At 44.4% G+C, this 23,724-nt stretch overlaps 1 protein-coding gene and 1 long non-coding RNA gene across 2 annotated transcripts in view; one reads left to right on the forward strand and one right to left on the reverse strand.

Annotated features, from left to right (window-relative positions):
- Positions 1 to 23,724, forward strand: part of Col24a1 (collagen type XXIV alpha 1 chain) — a 271,849-nt gene that overhangs the window by 157,405 nt on the left and 90,720 nt on the right. The window contains 6 exon segments of the mRNA XM_052731052.1: positions 1,312 to 1,365; positions 14,275 to 14,328; positions 21,365 to 21,418; positions 21,789 to 21,842; positions 23,087 to 23,140; positions 23,485 to 23,592. Of these exon segments, the coding sequence (XP_052587012.1) occupies positions 1,312 to 1,365; positions 14,275 to 14,328; positions 21,365 to 21,418; positions 21,789 to 21,842; positions 23,087 to 23,140; positions 23,485 to 23,592 (378 nt within the window).
- Positions 1 to 23,724, reverse strand: part of LOC128105751 (uncharacterized) — a 95,320-nt gene that overhangs the window by 69,244 nt on the left and 2,352 nt on the right. The gene's annotated exons all lie outside the window — the stretch shown is intronic.

Consider the following 23,724-nt stretch of genomic DNA (forward strand, 5'->3'; position numbering starts at 1 on the left):
AGCTCCCAGGGATCCAATGCCCTCTACTGGTCTCCACAGGCATCTGCACATCATGTTTTACACACACACACACACACACACACACACACACACACACACACACAAATAATAATAATAATAATAACACATTTTAAAAATGAATCCTTCATAATTATAAGAACTATGATGATTATTGTGCACTTAGTACAACATTCTTTGTTATTCCCATGCTCATTTGTTCCCATGATTGCTGAGTCATGGAGTAGTGAGTTCTGCTCATTAACAACATCTGAAAAGCCTTATCAGAAGTTTTATTTTAAGCCAATTTGTGCCTTTCCTCTTAATCCTCAATAAAAACTGAGAACATGGAAATTGTATTCTTGTTTTGTGAAACAACCTTGGTGCAGAATCCACATTAATGGAAATACTAAGTTGGTTCTGAGTCCAAACACGTTTTACAGAGCAAACTGAGTGGGCAACATTTAAAGGTCTGAAATTTCATCACACATTTCAGTTAGCAGAGCAGGCAGAGCTAGGTCTTTGTATTGATCCTGTCTATTAATTTAGGAGCCTGAAGCAAATGAAGAGCTGATTTTCACAGCTGAAATAGAGCTTTAGCCACAATAAATAAATCAATAAATAAATAGATAGATAGATAGATAAATAAATGTAACTTTAAAATTAAAGAAAGAACAGCATTATGTTTTCTCTTATGTAGAACTAAAATACAGCCCATCAGTTCTACCTCTAGTATTTGCCCAAAGTAATGGAAAGCCAGGGCTCAGATACTGCATGCCCATGTTCACAGTAGCATGTGCACAATAGCCAAAAGCTGGGCCAACCTCGGTGTTCCCTGATGGATGAAAAAACAAAACGTGATTTGTGCATCCATGGGAATATCATTCAACTCTAAAAGGGATGTTTTGACCCATGCTACAAGGAAGAACCCTTCTACCTAGTAAATAAACCAGACACAAAAGAACAGGTATCATATGGTCTCAATAATTACCTGGACTGTCAAATTCATACAAACAAAAGTAGTTACAGGGAATGGGGAAAGTGGCAACAACAATAAATGAATCATTAGCAGGAAGATGAAAAGGTTCTGAAGATGGATGGTGGGGATGGTTGATACACATTGTGGATCTACTTAATGCTAAAGAATTATATTCTTAGTTGTGGTTATGGTAAATCATATATATTTTATGACAAAAAAGAAAAAAAATTAAAGAATACAGAGAAAAGAACCCACAAGCAAAGGCAAGGTATGTAAACTAGCTAAAACATTTTCAGATGCCACCTCTTCTACAAATTTTTCCTTTGTTTGTCCAGGGCTTACAAGGACTGCCTGGCAGCCCAGGAGACAGAGGGCCTGCTGGAGAACCAGTAAGTTTCCTTCTGCTCTTCTAATTGTGGCTTTCCTGTAAGGTACATTTACTATTTTCATGATTGTGAGTCTGCAGTGTGTGAGTGGCCTGCTTTAGAAACAGAATCAACCAAATAGCAAAGACAAATTCTACAGAATGGATGTTCTACTGTATCAGCTCTGCAGGATCCATACAAGCACATACATGTGTATATTATATGCATATGTGAGTTATAGTTTTCACTGCCTCTATGGCTTCATGTAGTCAAATTTGGTGTCTTTCTCAGTGACTGTTAAAAGGGCCATATTTCTGCTTTTGAAAAAAGAAAATGTTTTGTTTTGGTGACTCTCAGAAACACTCTTTCTAGATGACCTGCTGTTCTTATAATTGTTACATTGCCACACACACAATTACCAGCTCCATAATGAAGGCCACATAGAGAAGCCAGTCTCTGTATCTGATTGGCCCAAATGTGCAAATTTGACAGAAACGCTGTGACGTCAACCATGCAAAAACATATGCCGCAATTCCTTAGCTATGCTGCAGCTCTGGAGTTTCCATGGAAAGTGGAGTGTACAAAGGAAGGACTTAGAGACACTCCTTTCTCACAGGTTCATCTTTATTACCAGTGGAGTCAGATGTAAGATGCTGTAATGTGTTTCTGAGATTCATAATACAATATAGTCTTTTGAAGCACTGAGCTGATATTATCACCAGTTGAAACAAAGATTTGCAGGTGGCCTTTGTGTAATTAATTTAGATAGTAACAAGTGGAAAAAGTTACCAAAGAATAAAATGTTCACGCTTCACCTATAACATAAGCTCACTGAACAATAAGGGTTCACAATATGTATAATTCTTGCTTGATAAATATCTAAGATGTGGCCTTGATTTTGCATAACGGAGTCTTTGGTTCACTCTCTGTTGTATGTGCCTCAATCTGCTATCCCATCACTAGGGTTTACTTGACCTGAAATAGCACAGTCCTCCTTTACAAGCTTCCTCTAGTGCATTGCTCCTTCACACAGCCTCCTCCACACAGCCTCCTCCACACAGCCTCCTCCAGTACAGTCCTCCTCCACACAGCCTCCTCCAGTACAGTCCTCCTCCACACAGCCTCCTCCAGTACAGTCCTCCTCCACACAGCCTCCTCCAGTACAGTCCTCCTCCACACAGCCTCCTCCAGCACAGTCCTCCTCCACACAGCCTCCTCCAGTACAGTCCTCCTCCACACAGTCCTCCTCCACACAGCCTCCTCCAGTACAGTCCTCCTCCACACAGCCTCCTCAAGTACAGTCCTCCTCCACACAGCCTCCTCCAGCACAGTCCTCCTCCACACAGCCTCCTCCAGTACAGTCCTCCTCCACACAGCCTCCTCCACACAGCCTCCTCCACACAGTCCTCCTCCACACAGCCTCCTCCACACAGCCTCCTCCACACAGCCTCCTCCAGTACAGTCCTCCTCCAGCACAGTCCTCCTCCACACAGTCCTCCTCCACACAGCCTCCTCCACACAGCCTCCTCCACACAGCCTCCTCCAGTACAGTCCTCCTCCACACAGCCTCCTCCACACAGCCTCCTCCACACAGTCCTCCTCCAGCACAGTCCTCCTCCACACAGTCCTCCTCCACACAGCCTCCTCCAGTACAGTCCTCCTCCACACAGTCCTCCTCCAGTACAGTCCTCCTCCACACAGCCTCCTCCAGTACAGTCCTCCTCCACACAGCCTCCTCCAGTACAGTCCTCCTCCACACAGTCCTCCTCCAGTACAGTCCTCCTCCAGCACAGTCCTCCTCCACACAGTCCTCCTCCACACAGCCTCCTCCAGTACAGTCCTCCTCCACACAGCCTCCTCCACACAGTCCTCCTCCACACAGCCTCCTCCACACAGCCTCCTCCAGTACAGTCCTCCTCCACACAGTCCTCCTCCACACAGTCTTCCTCCACACAGCCTCCTCCAGTACAGTCCTCCTCCACACAGTCCTGCTCCACACAGTCCTCCTCCACACAGCCTCCTCCAGTACAGTCCTCCTCCAGTACAGTCCTCCTCCAGTACAGTCCTCCTCCACACAGTCCTCCTCCAGTACAGTCCTCCTCCACACAGCCTCCTCCAGTACAGTCCTCCTCCACACAGCCTCCTCCAGTACAGTCCTCCTCCAGTACAGTCCTCCTCCACACAGTCCTCCTCCACACAGTCCTCCTCCAGTACAGTCCTCCTCCACACAGTCCTTCTCCAGTACAGTCCTCCTCCACACAGTCCTCCTCCAGTACAGTCCTCCTCCACACAGCCTCCTCCACACAGCCTCCTCCACACAGTCCTCCTCCAGTACAGTCCTCCTCCACACAGTCCTCCTCCACACAGCCTCCTCCACACAGTCCTCCTCCAGTACAGTCCTCCTCCAGTACAGTCCTCCTCCACACAGTCCTCCTCCACACAGTCCTCCTCCACACAGCCTCCTCCAGTACAGTCCTCCTCCAGTACAGTCCTCCTCCAGTACAGTCCTCCTCCAGTACAGTCCTCCTCCAGTACAGTCCTCCTCCACACAGTCCTCCTCCAGTACAGTCCTCCTCCACACAGTCCTCCTCCACACAGCCTCCTCCACACAGCCTCCTCCACACAGTCCTCCTCTAGTACAGTCCTCCTCCACACAGCCTCCTCCACACAGTCCTCCTCCAGTACAGTCCTCCTCCAGTACAGTCCTCCTCCACACAGTCCTCCTCCAGTACAGTCCTCCTCCACACAGTCCTCCTCCACACAGTCCTCCTCCACACAGCCTCCTCCACACAGCCTCCTCCACACACCCTCCTCCAGCACAGTCCTCCTCCACACAGTCCTCCTCCACACAGTCCTCCTCCACACAGTCCTCCTCCACACAGTCCTCCTCCACACAGCCTCCTCCACACAGCCTCCTCCACACAATCCTCCTCCACACAGTCCTCCTCCACACAGTCCTCCTCCAGTACAGTCCTCCTCCACACAGTCCTCCTCCACACAGTCCTCCTCCACACAGTCCTCCTCCACACAGCCTCCTCCAGTACAGTCCTCCTCCACACAGTCCTCCTCCACACAGTCCTCCTCCACACAGTCCTCCTCCACACAGTCCTCCTCCACACAGCCTCCTCCAGTACAGTCCTCCTCCACACAGTCCTCCTCCACACAGTCCTCCTCCACACAGTCCTCCTCCACACAGTCCTCCTCCACACAGCCTCCTCCAGTACAGTCCTCCTCCACACAGTCCTCCTCCACACAGTCCTCCTCCACACAGTCCTCCTCCACACAGTCCTCCTCCACACAGTCCCATTCCACACAGCCTCCTCCACACAGCCTCCTCCACACAGTCCTCCTCCACACAGTCCTCCTCCAGTACAGTCCTACTCCAGTACAGTCCTCCTCCAGTACAGTCCTCCTCCACACAGTCCCATTCCACACAGCCTCCTCCACACAGCCTCCTCCACACAGTCCTCCTCCACACAGCCTCCTCCAGTACAGTCCTACTCCAGTACAGTCCTCCTCCAGTACAGTCCTCCTCCACACAGCCTCCTCCAGTACAGTCCTCCTCCAGTACAGTCCTCCTCCACACAGTCCTCCTCCACACAGTCCTCCTCCACACACCCTCCTCCAGTACAGTCCTCCTCCAGTACAGTCCTCCTCCACACAGTCCTCCTCCACACAGTCCTCCTCCAGTACAGTCCTCCTCCACACAGTCCTCCTCCACACAGCCTCCTCCACACAGCCTCCTCCACACAGTCCTCCTCCAGTACAGTCCTCCTCCACACAGTCCTCCTCCAGTACAGTCCTCCTCCACAAAGCCTCCTCCACACAGCCTCCTCCACACAGTCCTCCTCCAGGACAGTCCTCCTCCACACAGCCTCCTCCAGTACAGTCCTCCTCCACACAGTCCTCCTCCAGTACAGTCCTCCTCCACACAGCCTCCTCCAGTACAGTCCTCCTCCACACAGCCTCCTCCAGTACAGTCCTCCTCCACACAGTCCTCCTCCAGCACAGTCCTCCTCCAGTACAGTCCTCCTCCACACAGTCCTCCTCCACACAGCCTCCTCCAGTACAGTCCTCCTCCACACAGTCCTCCTCCACACAGTCCTCCTCCAGTACAGTCCTCCTCCACACAGTCCTCCTCCACACAGTCCTCCTCCAGTACAGTCCTCCTCCACACAGCCTCCTCCAGTACAGTCCTCCTCCACACAGTCCTCCTCCACACAGTCCTCCTCCAGTACAGTCCTCCTCCAGTACAGTCCTCCTCCACACAGTCCTCCTCCAGTACAGTCCTCCTCCAGTACAGTCCTCCTCCAGTACAGCCTCCTCCACACAGCCTTCTCCACACAGCCTCCTCCACACAGCCTCCTCCACACAGCCTCCTCCACACAGTCCTCCTCCACACAGTCCTCCTCCAGTACAGTCCTCCTCCACACAGTCCTCCTCCAGTACAGTCCTCCTCCACACAGCCTCCTCCACACAGTCCTCCTCCACACAGCCTCCTCCACACAGTCCTCCTCCACACAGTCCTCCTCCAGTACAGTCCTCCTCCACACAGTCCTCCTCCACACAGTCCTCCTCCACACAGCCTCCTCCACACAGTCCTCCTCCACACAGCCTCCTCCACACAGCCTCCTCCACACAGCCTCCTCCACACAGTCCTCCTCCACACAGTCCTCCTCCACACAGCCTCCTCCACACAGCCTCCTCCACACAGTCCTCCTCCACACAGCCTCCTCCAGTACAGTCCTCCTCCACACAGCCTCCTCCAGTACAGTCCTCCTCCACACACCCTCCTCCAGCACAGTCCTCCTCTACACAGTCCTCCTCCACACAGTCCTCCTCCAGTACAGTCCTCCTCCACACAGTCCTCCTCCAGTACAGTCCTCCTCCACACAGTCCTCCTCCAGTACAGTCCTCCTCCACACAGTCCTCCTCCAGTACAGTCCTACTCCAGTACAGTCCTCCTCCAGTACAGTCCTCCTCCACACAGTCCCATTCCACACAGCCTCCTCCACACAGCCTCCTCCACACAGTCCTCCTCCACACAGCCTCCTCCAGTACAGTCCTACTCCAGTACAGTCCTCCTCCAGTACAGTCCTCCTCCACACAGCCTCCTCCAGTACAGTCCTCCTCCAGTACAGTCCTCCTCCACACAGTCCTCCTCCACACAGTCCTCCTCCACACACCCTCCTCCAGTACAGTCCTCCTCCAGTACAGTCCTCCTCCATACAGTCCTCCTCCACACAGTCCTCCTCCAGTACAGTCCTCCTCCACACAGTCCTCCTCCACACAGCCTCCTCCACACAGCCTCCTCCACACAGTCCTCCTCCAGTACAGTCCTCCTCCACACAGTCCTCCTCCAGTACAGTCCTCCTCCACACAGCCTCCTCCACACAGCCTCCTCCACACAGTCCTCCTCCAGGACAGTCCTCCTCCACACAGCCTCCTCCAGTACAGTCCTCCTCCACACAGTCCTCCTCCAGTACAGTCCTCCTCCACACAGCCTCCTCCAGTACAGTCCTCCTCCACACAGCCTCCTCCAGTACAGTCCTCCTCCACACAGTCCTCCTCCAGCACAGTCCTCCTCCAGTACAGTCCTCCTCCACACAGTCCTCCTCCACACAGCCTCCTCCAGTACAGTCCTCCTCCACACAGTCCTCCTCCACACAGTCCTCCTCCAGTACAGTCCTCCTCCACACAGTCCTCCTCCACACAGTCCTCCTCCAGTACAGTCCTCCTCCACACAGCCTCCTCCAGTACAGTCCTCCTCCACACAGTCCTCCTCCACACAGTCCTCCTCCAGTACAGTCCTCCTCCAGTACAGTCCTCCTCCACACAGTCCTCCTCCAGTACAGTCCTCCTCCAGTACAGTCCTCCTCCAGTACAGCCTCCTCCACACAGCCTTCTCCACACAGCCTCCTCCACACAGCCTCCTCCACACAGCCTCCTCCACACAGTCCTCCTCCACACAGTCCTCCTCCAGTACAGTCCTCCTCCACACAGTCCTCCTCCAGTACAGTCCTCCTCCACACAGCCTCCTCCACACAGTCCTCCTCCACACAGCCTCCTCCACACAGTCCTCCTCCACACAGTCCTCCTCCAGTACAGTCCTCCTCCACACAGTCCTCCTCCACACAGTCCTCCTCCACACAGCCTCCTCCACACAGTCCTCCTCCACACAGCCTCCTCCACACAGCCTCCTCCACACAGCCTCCTCCACACAGTCCTCCTCCACACAGTCCTCCTCCACACAGCCTCCTCCACACCAGCCTCCTCCACACAGTCCTCCTCCACACAGCCTCCTCCAGTACAGTCCTCCTCCACACAGCCTCCTCCAGTACAGTCCTCCTCCACACACCCCTCCTCCAGCACAGTCCCTCCTCTACACAGTCCTCCTCCACACAGTCCTCCTCCAGTACAGTCCTCCTCCACACAGTCCTCCTCCAGTACAGTCCTCCTCCACACAGTCCTCCTCCAGTACAGTCCTCCTCCACACAGTCCTCCTCCAGTACAGTCCTCCTCCACACAGTCTCCTCCACACAGCCTCCTCCACACAGCCTCCTCCACACAGTCCTCCTCCAGTACAGTCCTCCTCCACACAGTCCTCCTCCACACAGTCCTCCTCCACACAGTCCTCCTCCACACAGTCCTCCTCCAGTACAGTCCTCCTCCACACAGTCCTCCTCCACACAGCCTCCTCCACACAGTCCTCCTCCAGTACAGTCCTCCTCCACACAGTCCTCCTCCACACAGCCTCCTCCAGTACAGTCCTCCTCCACACAGCCTCCTCCACACAGTCTCCTCCACACAGCCTCCTCCACACAGTCCTCCTCCACACAGTCCTCCTCCACACAGCCTCCTCCACACAGTCCTCCTCCAGTACAGTCCTCCTCCACACAGTCCTCCTCCAGTACAGTCCTCCTCCTCACAGTCCTCCTCCACACAGCCTCCTCCACACAGTCCTCCTCCAGCACAGTCCTCCTCCACACAGTCCTCCTCCACACAGCCTCCTCCACACAGTCCTCCTCCAGTACAGTCCTCCTCCACACAGCCTCCTCCACACAGCCTCCTCCACACAGTCCTCCTCCACACAGCTTCCTTAACCATCTGATCCCACCATAAGCTCCTTGAAGCAGAGACTATTTCTTTCACCTTCTTATTGCCTCTCCTGTATGATGTCCAGTGTAGTCCATTTTCCCAATGTGTGTTTGTTAAATTGAATACACAAAAGGCTGTGCCCGAGGCATCACTGACAGTGAGCACCATCACACTGAGGAAACGGAAGAAAACTCACAGGATTTTATTAGATAACGGTGTCAATCGAGCCATGGTCACAATGGAGACAAAATATTAGGATCTGAGTAAGGAAGGACTTGTAACTTAAAATTTATACAAGAAAACACTTGTGGTTTTTTTTGGTTGGTTTTTGGTTTTTTGGGTTTTTTTTTTTTGGTTTTTCGAAACAGGGTTTCTCTGTGTAGCTTTGCGCCTTTCCTGGAACTCACTCTGTAGCCCAGGCTGGCCTCGAATTCACAGAGATCCGCCTGGCTCTGCCTCCCGAGTGCTGGGATTAAAGGCGTGCGCCACCACCGCCCGGCAACACTTGTTAACAAAATAGCTTCATGGTGCTTAAAATGTTAATGTAAAGGTCACAGTGTCACAGGACTGGCAATTAAAATATAAACCAATATTTGAACTGCTGGTTCAATCATAGAAATGAGTGGAATTGTTAAAATGAGGATGGCAAAAAATTAAATGTATTTTATATTTTGACAATAATATAATAAGTACTACAACCTTTTAAAGACTTTTTCTTCCTTGTGTGGCGGGCATTTCTATTAAACAGGTCACCATTCTTTGAGTCAGTCAACAGTTATCAGGAATCTGCTCTTGGTGTTTAACAGTGAGCATGAAGTTTCCAGTCCAGTGAAAGGAGAAAGTACTGATGAAATGATTACATATAAAAATAGATAATTATGAATTGAGACAAGTACCTGTAAGTACAGTCAGAACTCGGTATCCCTGGGGAAGCAGTTCAGTGCCCTGCCCAGAGGCAGTCTGTGGATGCTCAAAAGCCTCATACAAAGTGGAATCATGTCTTTTTGTCACCTGTCCATCTCCTCATGTGTATTTTAAATCATCTCTGGGCTATCTATGTAAATAATTGTTACATGATATTGTTTAAGGAGCATCGTGAATAAAAAGTCTGTACAGGTTCACTGTAGACATTTGTAAAGATTGTCTTCTTTCTGTACTCACTGAGTCCATGGGGCAGAGTGGATAAAGAAGACTAACTATGGAGGAGTTCAGATCTAGCGGGTCTGTGATAAATAAGCTGTCATAATGCAGAGGCCTCAAGAAAGCTTCCTTGAGCAGAGCCATGTGATATGAGAGAAGAGTAATACTTATTTGAGCCAAGATGAGGAAATTTTGTTCCAGAACGAGAGGACAGACAACATGGCTGTGACAGTTGGACAGAGAGCAGGTCCAACACAAGAACAGAAAGGGACATGCTGACCACACACACAGCTCTATAGGCCCTATTCCAAGGGATTTGTAGTTATTGTAAGGATAAATGGACGGCACCAGGGGGAAGGAACAATGATCAGATTATTGTCTCACAAGTATTATCAAACCATGTAGTAGAAGGAGTCAAGAGCCAAGATCCAGATAAGATACAGCCAAAAGTCTATGATAAGCAGGCAAGAAAGAAGTAGAGAGAGGGGAAGGATTCCAAAGATGCTAAAAGCAGTAGGAGATGCCGAGCCTGTTTTGAAGTATTATCCCTGAGTGTCTGGCTCCTTGCATTAAATATCATTTGTTGAAGCAAGAAAACAGTGAAATACTGGGCTGGAGAACTGAAGATCACAAATTGAGTGGTGAATCTGAGAGGCCTTTGAGAAATGATACGTTGGCTGTTGGATTCAGATCAGAGGAATGCACTAAAGTTATAAATATGAGAGTTGGGGCTGAAAAGACAGCTCAGAAGTTAAGAGCACTTACTGCTCTTGAAGAGGACCCAAGTTTGTTTCCCAGAAACTATGTGGTGGCCCACAACCACCTGTAACTCTAACTCCAGGGGATCCTACAGCCTCTTCCAGCCTCCAAAAGCACCAGACATGCATGCCACCTCCAAAAGGCTCACATACATACATGCACTCACACAAAGACACCATTGTTTGGAGACATAAGTACCATTGCATGAAGAGAGCAGACATAGTGGGACCAGCAAGATGGCTCAGTGGCTAAGGTGCTTGCTGCTAAGCCTGGTCACCTGAGTCCAATCCCCGGGACACACATAGTGGAAGGAGAGAGAGCGAAATTAGTCCTGTATGCTACCTCTGACTTCCATCTGTGCTATGTGGCTAGTGACCCTCTCCCTGCGACACACACACATACATACACAATAAGTAAGTAAATATAAAATAAATAAATAAGCATAATGAGAATTGAGCTTAGTCTCGGTTGGTGTTGCTTATTCAACAGAGGGGAACGTTTTATTCTACGGAACAGAAATTGTTCCAAGAACTGAGCATAAGGGTTTTATAGACAGAATGGGCTGAAGAAATCAGAGGCCTGAGAGCTAAGTCACTGTCATCGTAAAGTAAGGTGAGGAAGACAGTCACAGGAAAGACATGACACCCAGTCATTGCCAAGTGACCTTTTGGTAGGGACTGCAGCTGGAGGGGCATCGATGTTGTTCTGACTGAAACGAGCTGATTTGGAAATCAGCATTCCTCCCTGAGTTCTCAGAAGGCCAGACTGTACCTCCCTCTGGTTCAGTACTGTAGCTCTCTGGCATTTGCATTCTGTTCTGTTGGGGCTGAATGAGAAGTCTTAGTTATTGCAAACAATGGCCTCCTCTAACTGTTTTTATAGTGGATGTAAGGCTGAAGTTAAATATTAAAAATTTCAAATGTTGGTAGAAAAGAATAAGAATGAAAAAAAGGTGGGGCGGGGCCAAGAGAAATGAAGCTGGCAGTCCAGTCACTGCTTTATACGTCAGGTGCTTCTAAAACAGCCACACTGTGTGTGACTGCTTCAAGCTGGGACAGAAATGTTGAATAGTTGAGACAAAAACCACGTGACCCACAAACCCAAAACCCTTCAGAAGAGCTTCGTGCCCGTCCACCTTTGATTTCATTTGGTCGTTTAGGTCCTCTCTTGTTCTCTTTAGACATTGCTTAATTCCATGGTGGCAAGTTGAGTGTAGGGACAAGGTCTATTGTAAATTTAATGCAAACATCCAAGAATTGGGACATTTTGTATAAATAAAGTAAATTTCTACAGATACCAAGAGAAAAAACAAACCTTCATTCAACAACATAACACACATTCTTTGGAAGTTCATATAAAACATTCCACAATATAGATCAAATTGTGGTCTAAAATATACATCTTAACAAATTTTAAAGATAATATGATAAACATAAACATATCTGCTCACAGACCATAGAAGAATTAAGTTAAAAATGAAAATAGAAACATGCTAAAAAATCTCAAAATTTCCTGATATTTAAAAAAGCATACTTCTAAATAATACAGTGTTAAAAAATGAAATCCCATGCCAGCAACAAGGCTCAACAGGTAAAGGGGGGGGCAAGCCTGGTGTCCTTACTTAGTTCAGTCCCTGGAACCCACAGTGCAATAAGAGAACCAACTACTTCTAATCGTTCTCTACCCTCTACAAGCTCACTGTGGTGCACACATCTCCATAAACACACACACACACACACACACACACACACACACACACGCACGCACGCACGCACGCACGCACGCACGCACGCACGCATGCACGCACAACAATACTGATAAAATAACAGAAGAAAAATTTACAAGTATCTTAGTTAACAAAGTGAAAATACAGCCTAAAAATTTGTGGATTAGAAGGAAATTTGTAACATACATTTTAAAAGAAATACTAGAGGGACTGGAGAGATGGCTCAGCAGTTAAGAACACTGGCTGTTCTTCCAGAGGACCTGAGTTCAATTTCCAGTGCCCACATGGCAGCTCATAACTGTCTGTATCCCCTGTTCCAGGGGATCTGACACCCTCACACGTATGTACACACAGGCAAAGCACCAGTGCACATAAAAATAAATGAATCATTTTTTTAAAAATTATAAAGAATATTAGAAAGACAAAGCATTTCAAATAAATAGTCTAAGCTTTCAATTAGAAATAAGAAAATTGAATATAGAGAAAGCATAATAAAGTAAATAATAAAAATAAAAGCCAAAAACTATTTAAAAATCAATTAACCCAAACATTTGTTCTGATGAAAAAAGAGAAAAAAATTCCTCAATCCATTGGCAGAATAATCAAGAGAATAATAAGAAAACACAAATCACTGATGTCAGATACAAGAGAGAGGCCATCACTACTGATTTAAAAGGAAGAACAGCTCATATGTCCACAAACTCTGTAACTTAGATACAGTTATCCAGCTACTTAAAAAGACTATTTTAACAAAACTCACTTAAAAACCAATCATTTGAATAAGTCTATGTTGGTTAACCACTTAAATAAATAACCAATAACTTTCCCAAACAAAAAGCACTAGCCCTGGGTGATCTTGATAACGTCTAATAATAATTTAGCAAACAAATTATGGGAATTCTCTATAGCCTGAGTCAGGAGCTGGAAGCAAGGATGACTTCTTCCTGGGTCCTTTCAAGAGACCAGAATTATCCCAGGACCAACAGACACATGTGTTACAGGAAAAGAAAAGAACAGACCAGTATCACTCAGGAACATAAGTATAGAGTCCTCAGCACAATGTTAGATCAAATCTAACACCATGTATTATACATCATGACCAAGAGAGGATTTATTCTAGGTACACAAGGGAAGTTTAACATTCAAAAAAACCTATGTAGTCCATCACCTTAATGGTCTGAAGAAGAAAATAGTGTTATAAATACATCCAGGAAAATTATTTGACAAATTCTCATTCTCACTCACGATAGAAAATAAAATACAGACTCTCAGAAAACTTGGAATAGAGGAAAAATCCCTAAGCTTTGTGAAGGATATGTATTGGGGGAAAACTTTAAAATCAGAGAAATGGATATATTTCCTTATAGTCATTTATTTGGCAATGGAAGAGGTGGAGGAGGGGGGAGGAGGAGAAGGAGGGGGAGAAGGAGGAGGGGAAATGAGCCAGCAAGTTAAAATATTCCTAGGCAAACCACAGTGCATGCTGCTGAATGAAAGAAACCAACTGGAAAGCTGTATGCTATGTCATTCTGAAAAAGGCAAGACTGTAGAGACGGGAGTGGGGGGATCACATACTTTTTCATTTAAAATATTTTTATTTGTCATATATTTGCCAGGGTTATTAAGTATATATGTGACTGTCATGCATATAAATAAGGTACATTGTGAAAGCCCTTAGCACATGTTCTAGTTTCATAGGATGCAGTCTAGCATTGAGGGAAGTCAGGGCAGGACCTGGAAGCAGAAACCATGGATAAATGCTGTTTGCTGACTCCATTCTGCTCAGCTCGAATTCTTGTAAAGCCTTGGATCACCTGCCTAGGGAACAGCGCCACCCACAATAGACTGAGCTCTCCCACGTCAATTAAAAATCAAGACAGCCTCCCGTAGACATGCCCACAGTTAAAGATAACTATGGGAGCACAACATTCAATAATTATTGGGTATTTGATAATGTTTGTTGAATGAATGAGTAAATTAGGGAGTAAAATGTAATAGTACCCCTTACTCTATTTTTATTTTGAATACAAGCTTAGTTTACCATAATTCACAAAACAATACAGATGAATCAACTAAAGTTATAATTTTATTTATATAGAGAGTAAAGTAATATGTCAAGTCAGATGCTATTCATTAAAATGAAACTGAGATGCATTGTTTATTTAAAAAGTAAACTTTGATTCTCATATCTTCAATTTATTTGAATATAGGGACCACGAGGACTACCTGGTAATGCTGGACTTCCTGGAGAGATGGGTGTGGAGGTAATATTTTGTGATTCATTCTAATCTTTGGTTCAACATGTTTTACAAAATAAAGTGAATTAAATATATTAAGTATATGTGATGAAGAATAATTTTATGGCATTTTCTTTTATATATAGAAAACAAAACCTAAAACTATAAATGGCAGAAATAATCAATGTGCAGAGACAATTTCATACATACAAAGTTCTCCTCTAAGAACAAAAAGTGAATGAAGATTTCCCTTCACTGATGAGAATTGACTTGATAGCTCTTCATTCTAAGAGGCGACATCTTTTAGAGAATGGGGAGTTTGGAAGTCACCCTACTTACTATATCATTTGAAATAACAAGCTACATTTGTTATAATTATGAAATCCAGTCATTTCATTTCTGTTTCTTACTCTGGTAGTAAAGCTATAGATTACCCCACCTCCCTGGCGTCTGGGAAAGTGCTCTTCCTCTCTTCCTCACTTTATCTTCTCATTAGCCTTTCTCAGACTCATATGAAACTGCCCCTACACTTCCTTGGTTTTGCCAACTGAGGACCAATGTCACCATGAAAGCTGTAACTCATGCCTCTCCTTTTACACCACTTATTGATGTCCTAGTGGCATTTTATGTATTCACCTAGGTAGTCCACTAACATCTCAGACGCAAAATCTGTGCACTGTTATTCTTTTTCTATACACGAAGCCCATCACTTTCTAATCTTCAGTTTTCATGAGCATCTCACTGAAAGATCCCGTAGTCACCCTAAGCTGCTCCTACTTCACCCTCTCCTTATCTTTTCCCTTTGAATAGGCCCTTGCTGCCTTATAGCTATCCTTCCCTCTTCAGGTCTACTGCAAAAGCAATTCTACCACCTTTGTGCCGTGGCTCCTCCAACTCCCCCCAGACCCTCAGCTACTCATCTCCAGTTTGTCTTTATTGCATCATTCTTGTGATTCTTTAAGAGTTGAATAACCTTTACAATAAACATCCATTTCCTTTTAAAATTTTTTTCTATAAATTTTATTATAAAAAACTTGCAAATAAAAAAATCACACACCAAAATTAACCAATTTTTAACACAATAATGTTCTATATGGTCCACTTCTGCAGACCTGTTCTATTCTTTATAAAATTTTATTCTGCTGCTAGGCTTGGAAACCTAGTTCCCCTTCCTTGACTATGCCATGCCTCTTACTGTACTCCAGATAAGTGTATCTGGAGATGTAAAAATGCATTTAAGGTCACTGATTCCTTTACAAGCTAATAATCTATTCAGAGTATAGTCAACATCAACAATCATTATATTGCAATGGGTTAGGGTCAGTAATACAAATATTGGCAGCGAAATAAGGGAGCAAAGGAATTGCTGCTTTACCCCTACCTGGGGGAAGAGAAAAACAAGACATGTATATGGGAACATAAAAAAGTGAGATTGACTTGGAGAGATAAGCATACAAGGGACATAACCTAAACATAATAAAGGTAATATATAGCATGCCAATAGCCAACATCAAATTAAATGAAGAGAAACTCAAAGCAATTTCACTAAATCAGGAACAAAGCTGTCCACTCATTCCATATCTAGTCAACATAGTATTTAAGTTCTAGCTAGAGCAATAAGACAACTAAAGGAGATCAAGGGGATACAAAATGGAACGGAGGAAGTCAAAGTATCTTTATTTGCAGACGATATGATAGTATACATAAGTGACCCCAAAAATTCTACCAGAGAACTCCCACAGCTGATAAACACCTTCAGCAAAGTGGCTGAATACAAGATTAACTCAGAAAAGTCAGTAGCTCTTCTATATACAAATGATGAACTGGTGGAGAAAGAAACCAGGGAAACAGAGCCCTTCACGATAGCCTCAAATAATGTAAACTATCTTGGTGTAACTCTAACCAAGCAAGTGAAAGATCTTTATGACAAGAACTTCAAGTCCTTGAAGAAAGAAATTGCACAAGACAGCAGAAGATGAAAAGATCTCCCATTCACATGGATTGGCAGGATTAACATAGTAAAAATGACCATCTTACCAAAAGCAACCTACAGATTCCATCCCTATCAAAATCCCAACACAATTCTTTACAGACCTAGAAAGAACAATACTCAACTTCATATGAAAAAACAAAAAACCAAGGATAGCTAAAACAATCCTGTACAATAAAAAAAACATCTGGAGCCATCACTATCCCTGATTTCAAGCTGTACTACAGAGCTATGGTAAAAAAAAAAAAAAATGCATGGTATTGGCATAAAACAGACAGATTTATCAATGGAATTTTAAATCCACACACCTATGGATGCCTGATTTTTAACAAAGAAACCAAAATTATACAATGGGGAAAAATGTATCTTCAGCAAATGGTGCTGGTCTAACTGGATGTTGGCATGTAGAAGAATGCAAATAAGTTCATCCATATCTATTACCCTGGACAAAACTCAAGTTCAAATGGATCAAATACCTCAATATAAAACCAAAGACACTGAACTTGATAGAAGAGAAAGTGGGGAATAGTCTTGAACACATTAACACAGGAGACAACTTTCTGAACAGAACACCAATAGCACAGGCGCTAAGACTGACAATTAAAAAATGGGACCTCATGAAATTGATAAGCTCCTGTAAGGCAAAGGAAATCACAACAGGACAAAATGACAGCCTACAGAATGGGAAAAGATCTTCACCAACCCCACATCTGACAGAGGGCTAATTTCAAAAATATATTTAAAAAAACTCGTGGAAACTAGACACCAAAGAACTAAATATTCCAATTAAAATATTAGGTACAGATCTAAACAGAGAATTCTTAAGAGAAGAATTTCAAGTGGCAGAGAAACATTTAAAGAAATGTTCAACATCCTTAGCCATCAGGGGAATGCAAATCAAAATGACTCTGAGATACCATCTTATACCTGTCAGAATGGCCATGATCAAAACCACAAGTGACAGCTCATGCTCGAGAGGATGTGGAACAAGGGGAACACTCCTTCATTGCTGGTGGGAGTGCAGACTTGTGCAACCACTTTGGAAATCAATATGGCGATTTCTCAGAAAATTGGGAATTGATCTACCTCAAGACCCAATTATATCACTCTTGGGCATATACCAAAAGGATACTCCATCATAACACAAGGACACTTGCTCACCTATGTTCATAGCAGCTGTATTTAAAATAGCCAGAACCTAGAAACAACCCAGATGTCCCTTAACCTAAGAATGGATAAAGAAAATATGGTACATGTATACAATGGAGTATTACTCAGGTGTTAAATAACAATGACATCATGAAATTTGCAGGCAAATGAATGGAATTAGAAAATATCATCCTGAGTGAGGTAACCCAAACTCAGAAAGACAAGTATGGTATGTATTCACTTATAAGTGGATATTATCTATAAAGTAAAAGATAACCATGCTATAAACTACAGAACCATAGAAGGTAAGTGACAAGGAGGAATCAAGGGGAACCCTTGGATCTCCCTGGGAAAGGGAAATAGAACAGATTTTGAGGGTAGACTTGGGGTGGGTGGGGATGGGAACAGGAGGGGGATTAAAGGGGAAGAGTACTAGAAGAGATGACTAAAAAGGGGGAATTTCAGGATATGTTTCTAGTGCAATAGAAACTCCCAGGAATCTACAAAGGTGACCTCAGCTAAGACTCCTAACAGTAGGGAATATGTAGCCTGAACTAGCCATCTCCTGTAACCAGGCAAGACTTCCAGTGGAAGGATTGGGACATCAACCCAGCCACATAACCTTGGACCTACAATTTGTCCTGCCTACAAGATGTGCTGGGATAAAGGTGGTGCAGAAATTGTGGGAGTGGCCAACAACCAATGACTGGTCCAGCCTGAGACCCATGCCACGAGAGTGAATCTACCCGACGCTTCCTGCAGCACCAGGATAGCCCAGAGACCTAGGATAGAACCAAACACAACTAGCAAAAACAAAAGTCAGTGAAATTATTCCTAATGATATTCTGCTATACTCATTGATTGGTATCTAACCCAATTGTCATCACAGAGGCTTCATTCAGTAACTGATGAAAACCTACAACAAAACATTAGGCAGAACTCAGAGAATCTTTTGGAAGAGGGGGAGGAAGGATTATAGGACCCAGAGGAGTCAAGGACAGTACATGAAAACCCACAGAATCAACTAACCTGGGCTCATAGGGGCTTACAGAGACTGAACTGACAACCAGGGAGTCTGCATGAGACTGACCTAGGCTCTCTGCACATATGTGACAGTTGTATAGCTTGGTGTTCTTGTGGAACTCCTAACAGTGGGAGCAGGGGCTGTCTCTGACTCTTTTGCTGGCCTCTAGGACCCTATTCCTTATACTGGGTTGCCTTGTCCAGCCTTAATACAAGGGGAGGTGCCCAGCCTTACTGCAACTTGATATGACATGTTTGGTTGATATCCATGGGAGGCCTGCCTTTTCTGAATAGAAACAGAGGAGGGGTGGATGGGAGGAGAGGGGGGAGGGGAAACTGCAGTCGGGGTGTAAAAAAATAATAATAATAATTTTAAAAATCATTTAAAGAAAAAAGAGAGATTGAAAGAATAAAAACAGAGCTTTAGTGATAAGAGAAAGGGCAGTACAGATGAAAGAATCCCAGGAAGGCAGGTGGTACTAGGGAGAACCTTAGACTGTTGAGCTGTGTGGAATATTTGATGCTTACTGTCAAAAGGGAATAGTGACTGATTAGAGAAAAACCATGAAAAGTCTCCTGACTCCATTAAAGAGCCTGAACATTTTATGTTGGTCTATTATAAGTCATTATATAAACAAGACAGAGGTGAAATCAGAACCATATTTTGGAAAAATAACCCTAGCAGCTGAATTAGAAATGTTTTTCAGCAAATATAAATAAGGACAGATCTAAGTATTAAAAGGTTATTGAGATGTCACAGTGGTGCAGCCTGAGAACCAGTGAGCTCTAGGAACGCTTGAGCTGTGGTGTGAGACCCTGTCTGAAAGAAAGCAAGGAAGAGAGAAAGGGGAGAAGAGAGGGGAAAGGGAGAGAGGGAGGAAGGGAGGGAAGGAGGCCGTCGAACTGAAGCGACGGATGGGCACACACAGACACTTGTCACCTAAATCCCACAGCTTCTTCAGATGTGGACTCTGAAAAGCAAAGCAGAAAGGGGAATCATTCTGACATTTCCAGGTTACGTGACAGATGTGGCAGTACCTTGTCCTGAGTCGGGAAGACGCCTGTGAGGGAGCAAAGGTCACAGTCTGCTTGTCCACCCAAAGCTAAAGCATACCAACAGCAGGGCTGGCTTAGATCTGACCTAAAGATGATGTTATGGCCAGTACTGTGCCACATCCCAAACTTGAAGAAAGCACAGAGTGCCAAACCTCACAGCTTGAATTTTTAAGAGAGTAGATAAGATTCTGTTGTAATAAGGTTGTGAAGTGTGACTAGTGGTCTAAGGAAAACAGTGGTTTGAACAGTGGTTGGAGGCGGTAGGAGAGAGTGTCCCCTGGCAAGTAAAAGATGAGATGTGCCTCACTCTGAGGCAGACCAAGGAGGACCCTGACTTTGATAACACTTGACCACTGAAGCATGCTTATGTGACTAGCAGCATTTCCATACTCTGTGGCTTCCACGGATTTGCACGGCTTCATGAGGTAGATCCAGTTATTCCCCCCATTTTACAGATGAAGAAACTAAGGCTTGCAATTATGAAAGAGCACTAGCAAGGAGTAATGTCAATCTCAGATCCAAACATAGGCACTCTGCCTCCTCATTCTTGGTCATGAGCATAGACACCAAGGAACCAAAAAAAAAAAAAACCCGAAAACCTAATTTTCTCTAAGCAGTGGAAATGGACTTTTCATTGTCTGCCCATCTCTTCTATTGTGTATATACTTTTTATTTTATTTTACTTTGAAAAACAGTAAATGTGGATTGCAAGGTCTTTATAAAAAAGAACAACTAAACTTCCTTTCTTCAAAAATATTATTTAATAATGAGAACAAAATCTTAATTTCTAATAATTATAAAAAAGAGTCCACTCTGTGCATCAGAAATATTGAATTTCTGAAAAGAAATAGAGAAAAGTAATAAAGTGGGCCAGGGAGAAGGCACACAGTTCCACTCTAAGCTAAAGAGCTGTTGGCCATTATTAGCTTCCAGGAGGAGAGACAGTTTTCTCCAAGATTATTGCCCTCGGTAAGTCAACCACTTTCCAATAAAAGACTGATCATCTAAGAACATTTGGGCAGAACTAATTGGTCTTGGAGGATTCTTTCTTTAAAAATGTGTCGGTGTGTATTTGGGGGTGGTGAATTGGGAAAGCATTGGGAGAGATGGGATGAATATGATCACATATGTACAACACTCTCAACGGACTAATCAAAAGGATGGAAGGGTAGCATGAATAAAGAAGAAGACTGGGGGACACACAGAGGATGAAAAAACACGACTGATACTCCTGGGAGACACAAATCACACAAAAGCAGCTGTTGAAGCTTCAGACCATGAAAGAACCAAAGATTGCAAGAACGTGTATGTTTTCAAGGTCAAAATAATCAAAAGGTCACCCAACAAAGCTAGACTCACCAAGAAAGAAGACTGGAAAAATAATTCAGTATATACATCTCCTTTTCAGTGTGACAACTTTATCATTAATTCATACAGTATATTTTATTTTTAAAAAATGAAAAAATTAATTGATCTCAAGGAAGCAGGTTTCAATAGGCACAGGAGGAAGGGATGTGATGCTCAAAAGCAAGGAAACATCTTTGAATCCGGGAATAGATAACTCGAAGCTATAGGAAATAGATTATCTCATATCCTCTAAGGTCTCAAAGGTGAAAGATTGGGGGAGAAATTTCTTCATTGTCTTGGTTTCAAGTGAAGCTCTTTTTGACATTTGAATTGTTAAAGAATCCCAGAAAAAAATCCTGTCTTAAGTGTTGAAGTGTGTGTTTGGAGGTAGCCAAAACCCTCTCTGGCACACAGACTCTTACCTTTGAGCTGAAAAGCAAACCATTTTCTTATGGGGTTTGTACAGCCTTTGTAACATGTCAAATCATCCTCTTTCAGGGACTTCCAGGCACTGAGGGAGAATCTGGCCTGCAAGGTGAACCAGGTGCTAAGGTAACCACGCAAAAGTGTAAGAGAGAGATATCTCTAACGTAACACCCACACTTGCCCCAGTTTGACAAACACCATTTTTTTGGAGGGGGCAAGGTTGAGTCAGGGTCTCACTGTGTTGTCCTGGCTGTCCTGGAACTCACTATGTAGAGCAGGCTGGCCTCAAACTCACAGAGATCCGCCATCTTCCTCCCGAGTACTGGGACTAAAGGTGTTCGGCACCACACCCGGTGACAAAACCATCTTGAAGGCAGATGGAAGGCATCAGAACAGAAGTACTTTGGATGATATCCCTTATAATTTGTACCCTGTGATTAGGAGAGCAACTTGAGTGGAAAAAAAAAAAAGCTTCCTCTGCCCTTTGTCTCTTCAGGGAGATGTTGGACCTACCGGCAGCCCTGGAGCAGCTGGGGAGTCCGGGTCACGTGTGAGTACCTACAATAAACAATGTACTGAGCCACTTCTTTGGGGAGACTCAAAATTTAACTGCCCTAGACACATCAAAAAGTAGAGTAATAAGACTTTCAAATGCACCACAAAATGTTTCATGAATTTAGAAACTACACACTAAACCCTATTTGCACTCTAAGTTGGGCATTTAGAAACCTAAGTGACTTTTCTCAAAACCAGGTGTGCTCTGAAGAGCCTTCCAAAAATGTGTGGTCATGTGGTTATTGCTTAGCGTTGCATGAAGAAGAAATTCACAAATCATTGATCAACACATCAGGACATTTTTTAACCTAACAGACAGATGAAAGATTGAAATGTAATGTGTGTTTTAAAACCACCCCAGGGTTTAATGAGATGCAAGGAAATTTTTATGAGTAGTTGTAATTTGACATCTTGGAAAAGTTATGAAAATATAGACAGGCTTTAAGCCATGGTACGATTTTTTTTCCAAAATAACAATGTTGAAGACAATTTTTTAAAATCTTTGTTCACTAACAGATAAAGTAGGGAGATTTATTTTTGTACCTGGTTTGTTGATTTGCATTTTCCTTTTGTGGGGGTGATTAGTAGGGATCAGCTTAATACAGGGCAGGGGTCATTAATGGGAGTGATGTTGTACTATTAATTAGCGCTAATTAATTCACTTTAACTTAGTTATAAAGACAGCAACACTGCCTTAGCAGCTTCATAAGCTATAGTCTGTATATTCACAAGTTTCATATCTAAAAGGCAGCTTATTGATATGCCTTGGCCATAATCTTTGTCTCTCTGAAGGGAGAAAATACAGAAACTGAAAGTCTGGTATAATGGTCATGGCTGAAGTTTGTTATATTACCCCATGTAAGTTCATTATATCAAGGAGCTGTATTTCATGTGATGATAGTGTTTACATTCCTTGATGTCAGAAGCACGTTCTAGCTATATTAATTTCCAGACTCCAGATATATATGTTACCTGCAATTATCTAAAATGTATTAGTATTCTAGAGGCACATTGTATCTGAATTTACAGCCCTGACTATCTTAGGTACCTCCAGAGCTCTTCCAGGCAAGTCAAATCATGCTTATTGCACTGTCAGGTCTTCTTTAGAGATAAGGTTAAAGTAGAAATGGACGACTATAAACCAACCACTTCCTACACCTTCTGGGGACAAAATGTAAAATAAGATCAATGAGATAGCCAAGAACTTAATCTTACTTTTTCTGCTACAAAATAAAACAGGGTGAACCAGGAGCTCCCGGAGAAGAAGGTCTCCAAGGAAAAGATGGATTGAAGGTAAACTTTATATATTGAGACAATGTCTCATGTGTCCTACGCTAGCCTCAAACTCACAATATATCCTGAGGATGACTCAAACTTTGGGTCCTCCTGCCACTACCTCCCAAGTTCTGGTATTATAGGTTTTATTTAGTTCTGGAAATCAATCCCCCAGGCATAGTATGTGCTTGACAAACACTGTAGCAACTGAGCTACATCCCTAGCCCCAAGATATCATTTTAAATGGAATATTTAAAATATCAGGCTTAACTACTTTTGTGTGTCAAATAAAAATACACTTATTACAGGACATAATTATTTCACCGCATTCTTCAAAATAAACCCTTTTCCTTGGATTCCAGGGGGCTCCAGGAGGAAGCGGACTTCCTGGAGAGGATGGAGACAAAGGAGAGATGGGCTTACCAGGAACAACAGGGCCCTGGGGTAGAGCAGGTCAAACGGGTCTTCCAGTAAGTACCACTGAGTTCACTTAACTCCATGCCACGTGTACGGGTAAACACATGGTCGCATGCCACACACACACACACACACACACACACACACACACACACATGCATACATGCACACACGCACACACATGC

Source organism: Peromyscus californicus, unplaced genomic scaffold (assembly GCF_007827085.1).
Source record: "Peromyscus californicus insignis strain IS unplaced genomic scaffold, ASM782708v3 Scaffold_9__1_contigs__length_137607984, whole genome shotgun sequence".
Taxonomy (NCBI): domain Eukaryota; kingdom Metazoa; phylum Chordata; class Mammalia; order Rodentia; family Cricetidae; genus Peromyscus; species Peromyscus californicus.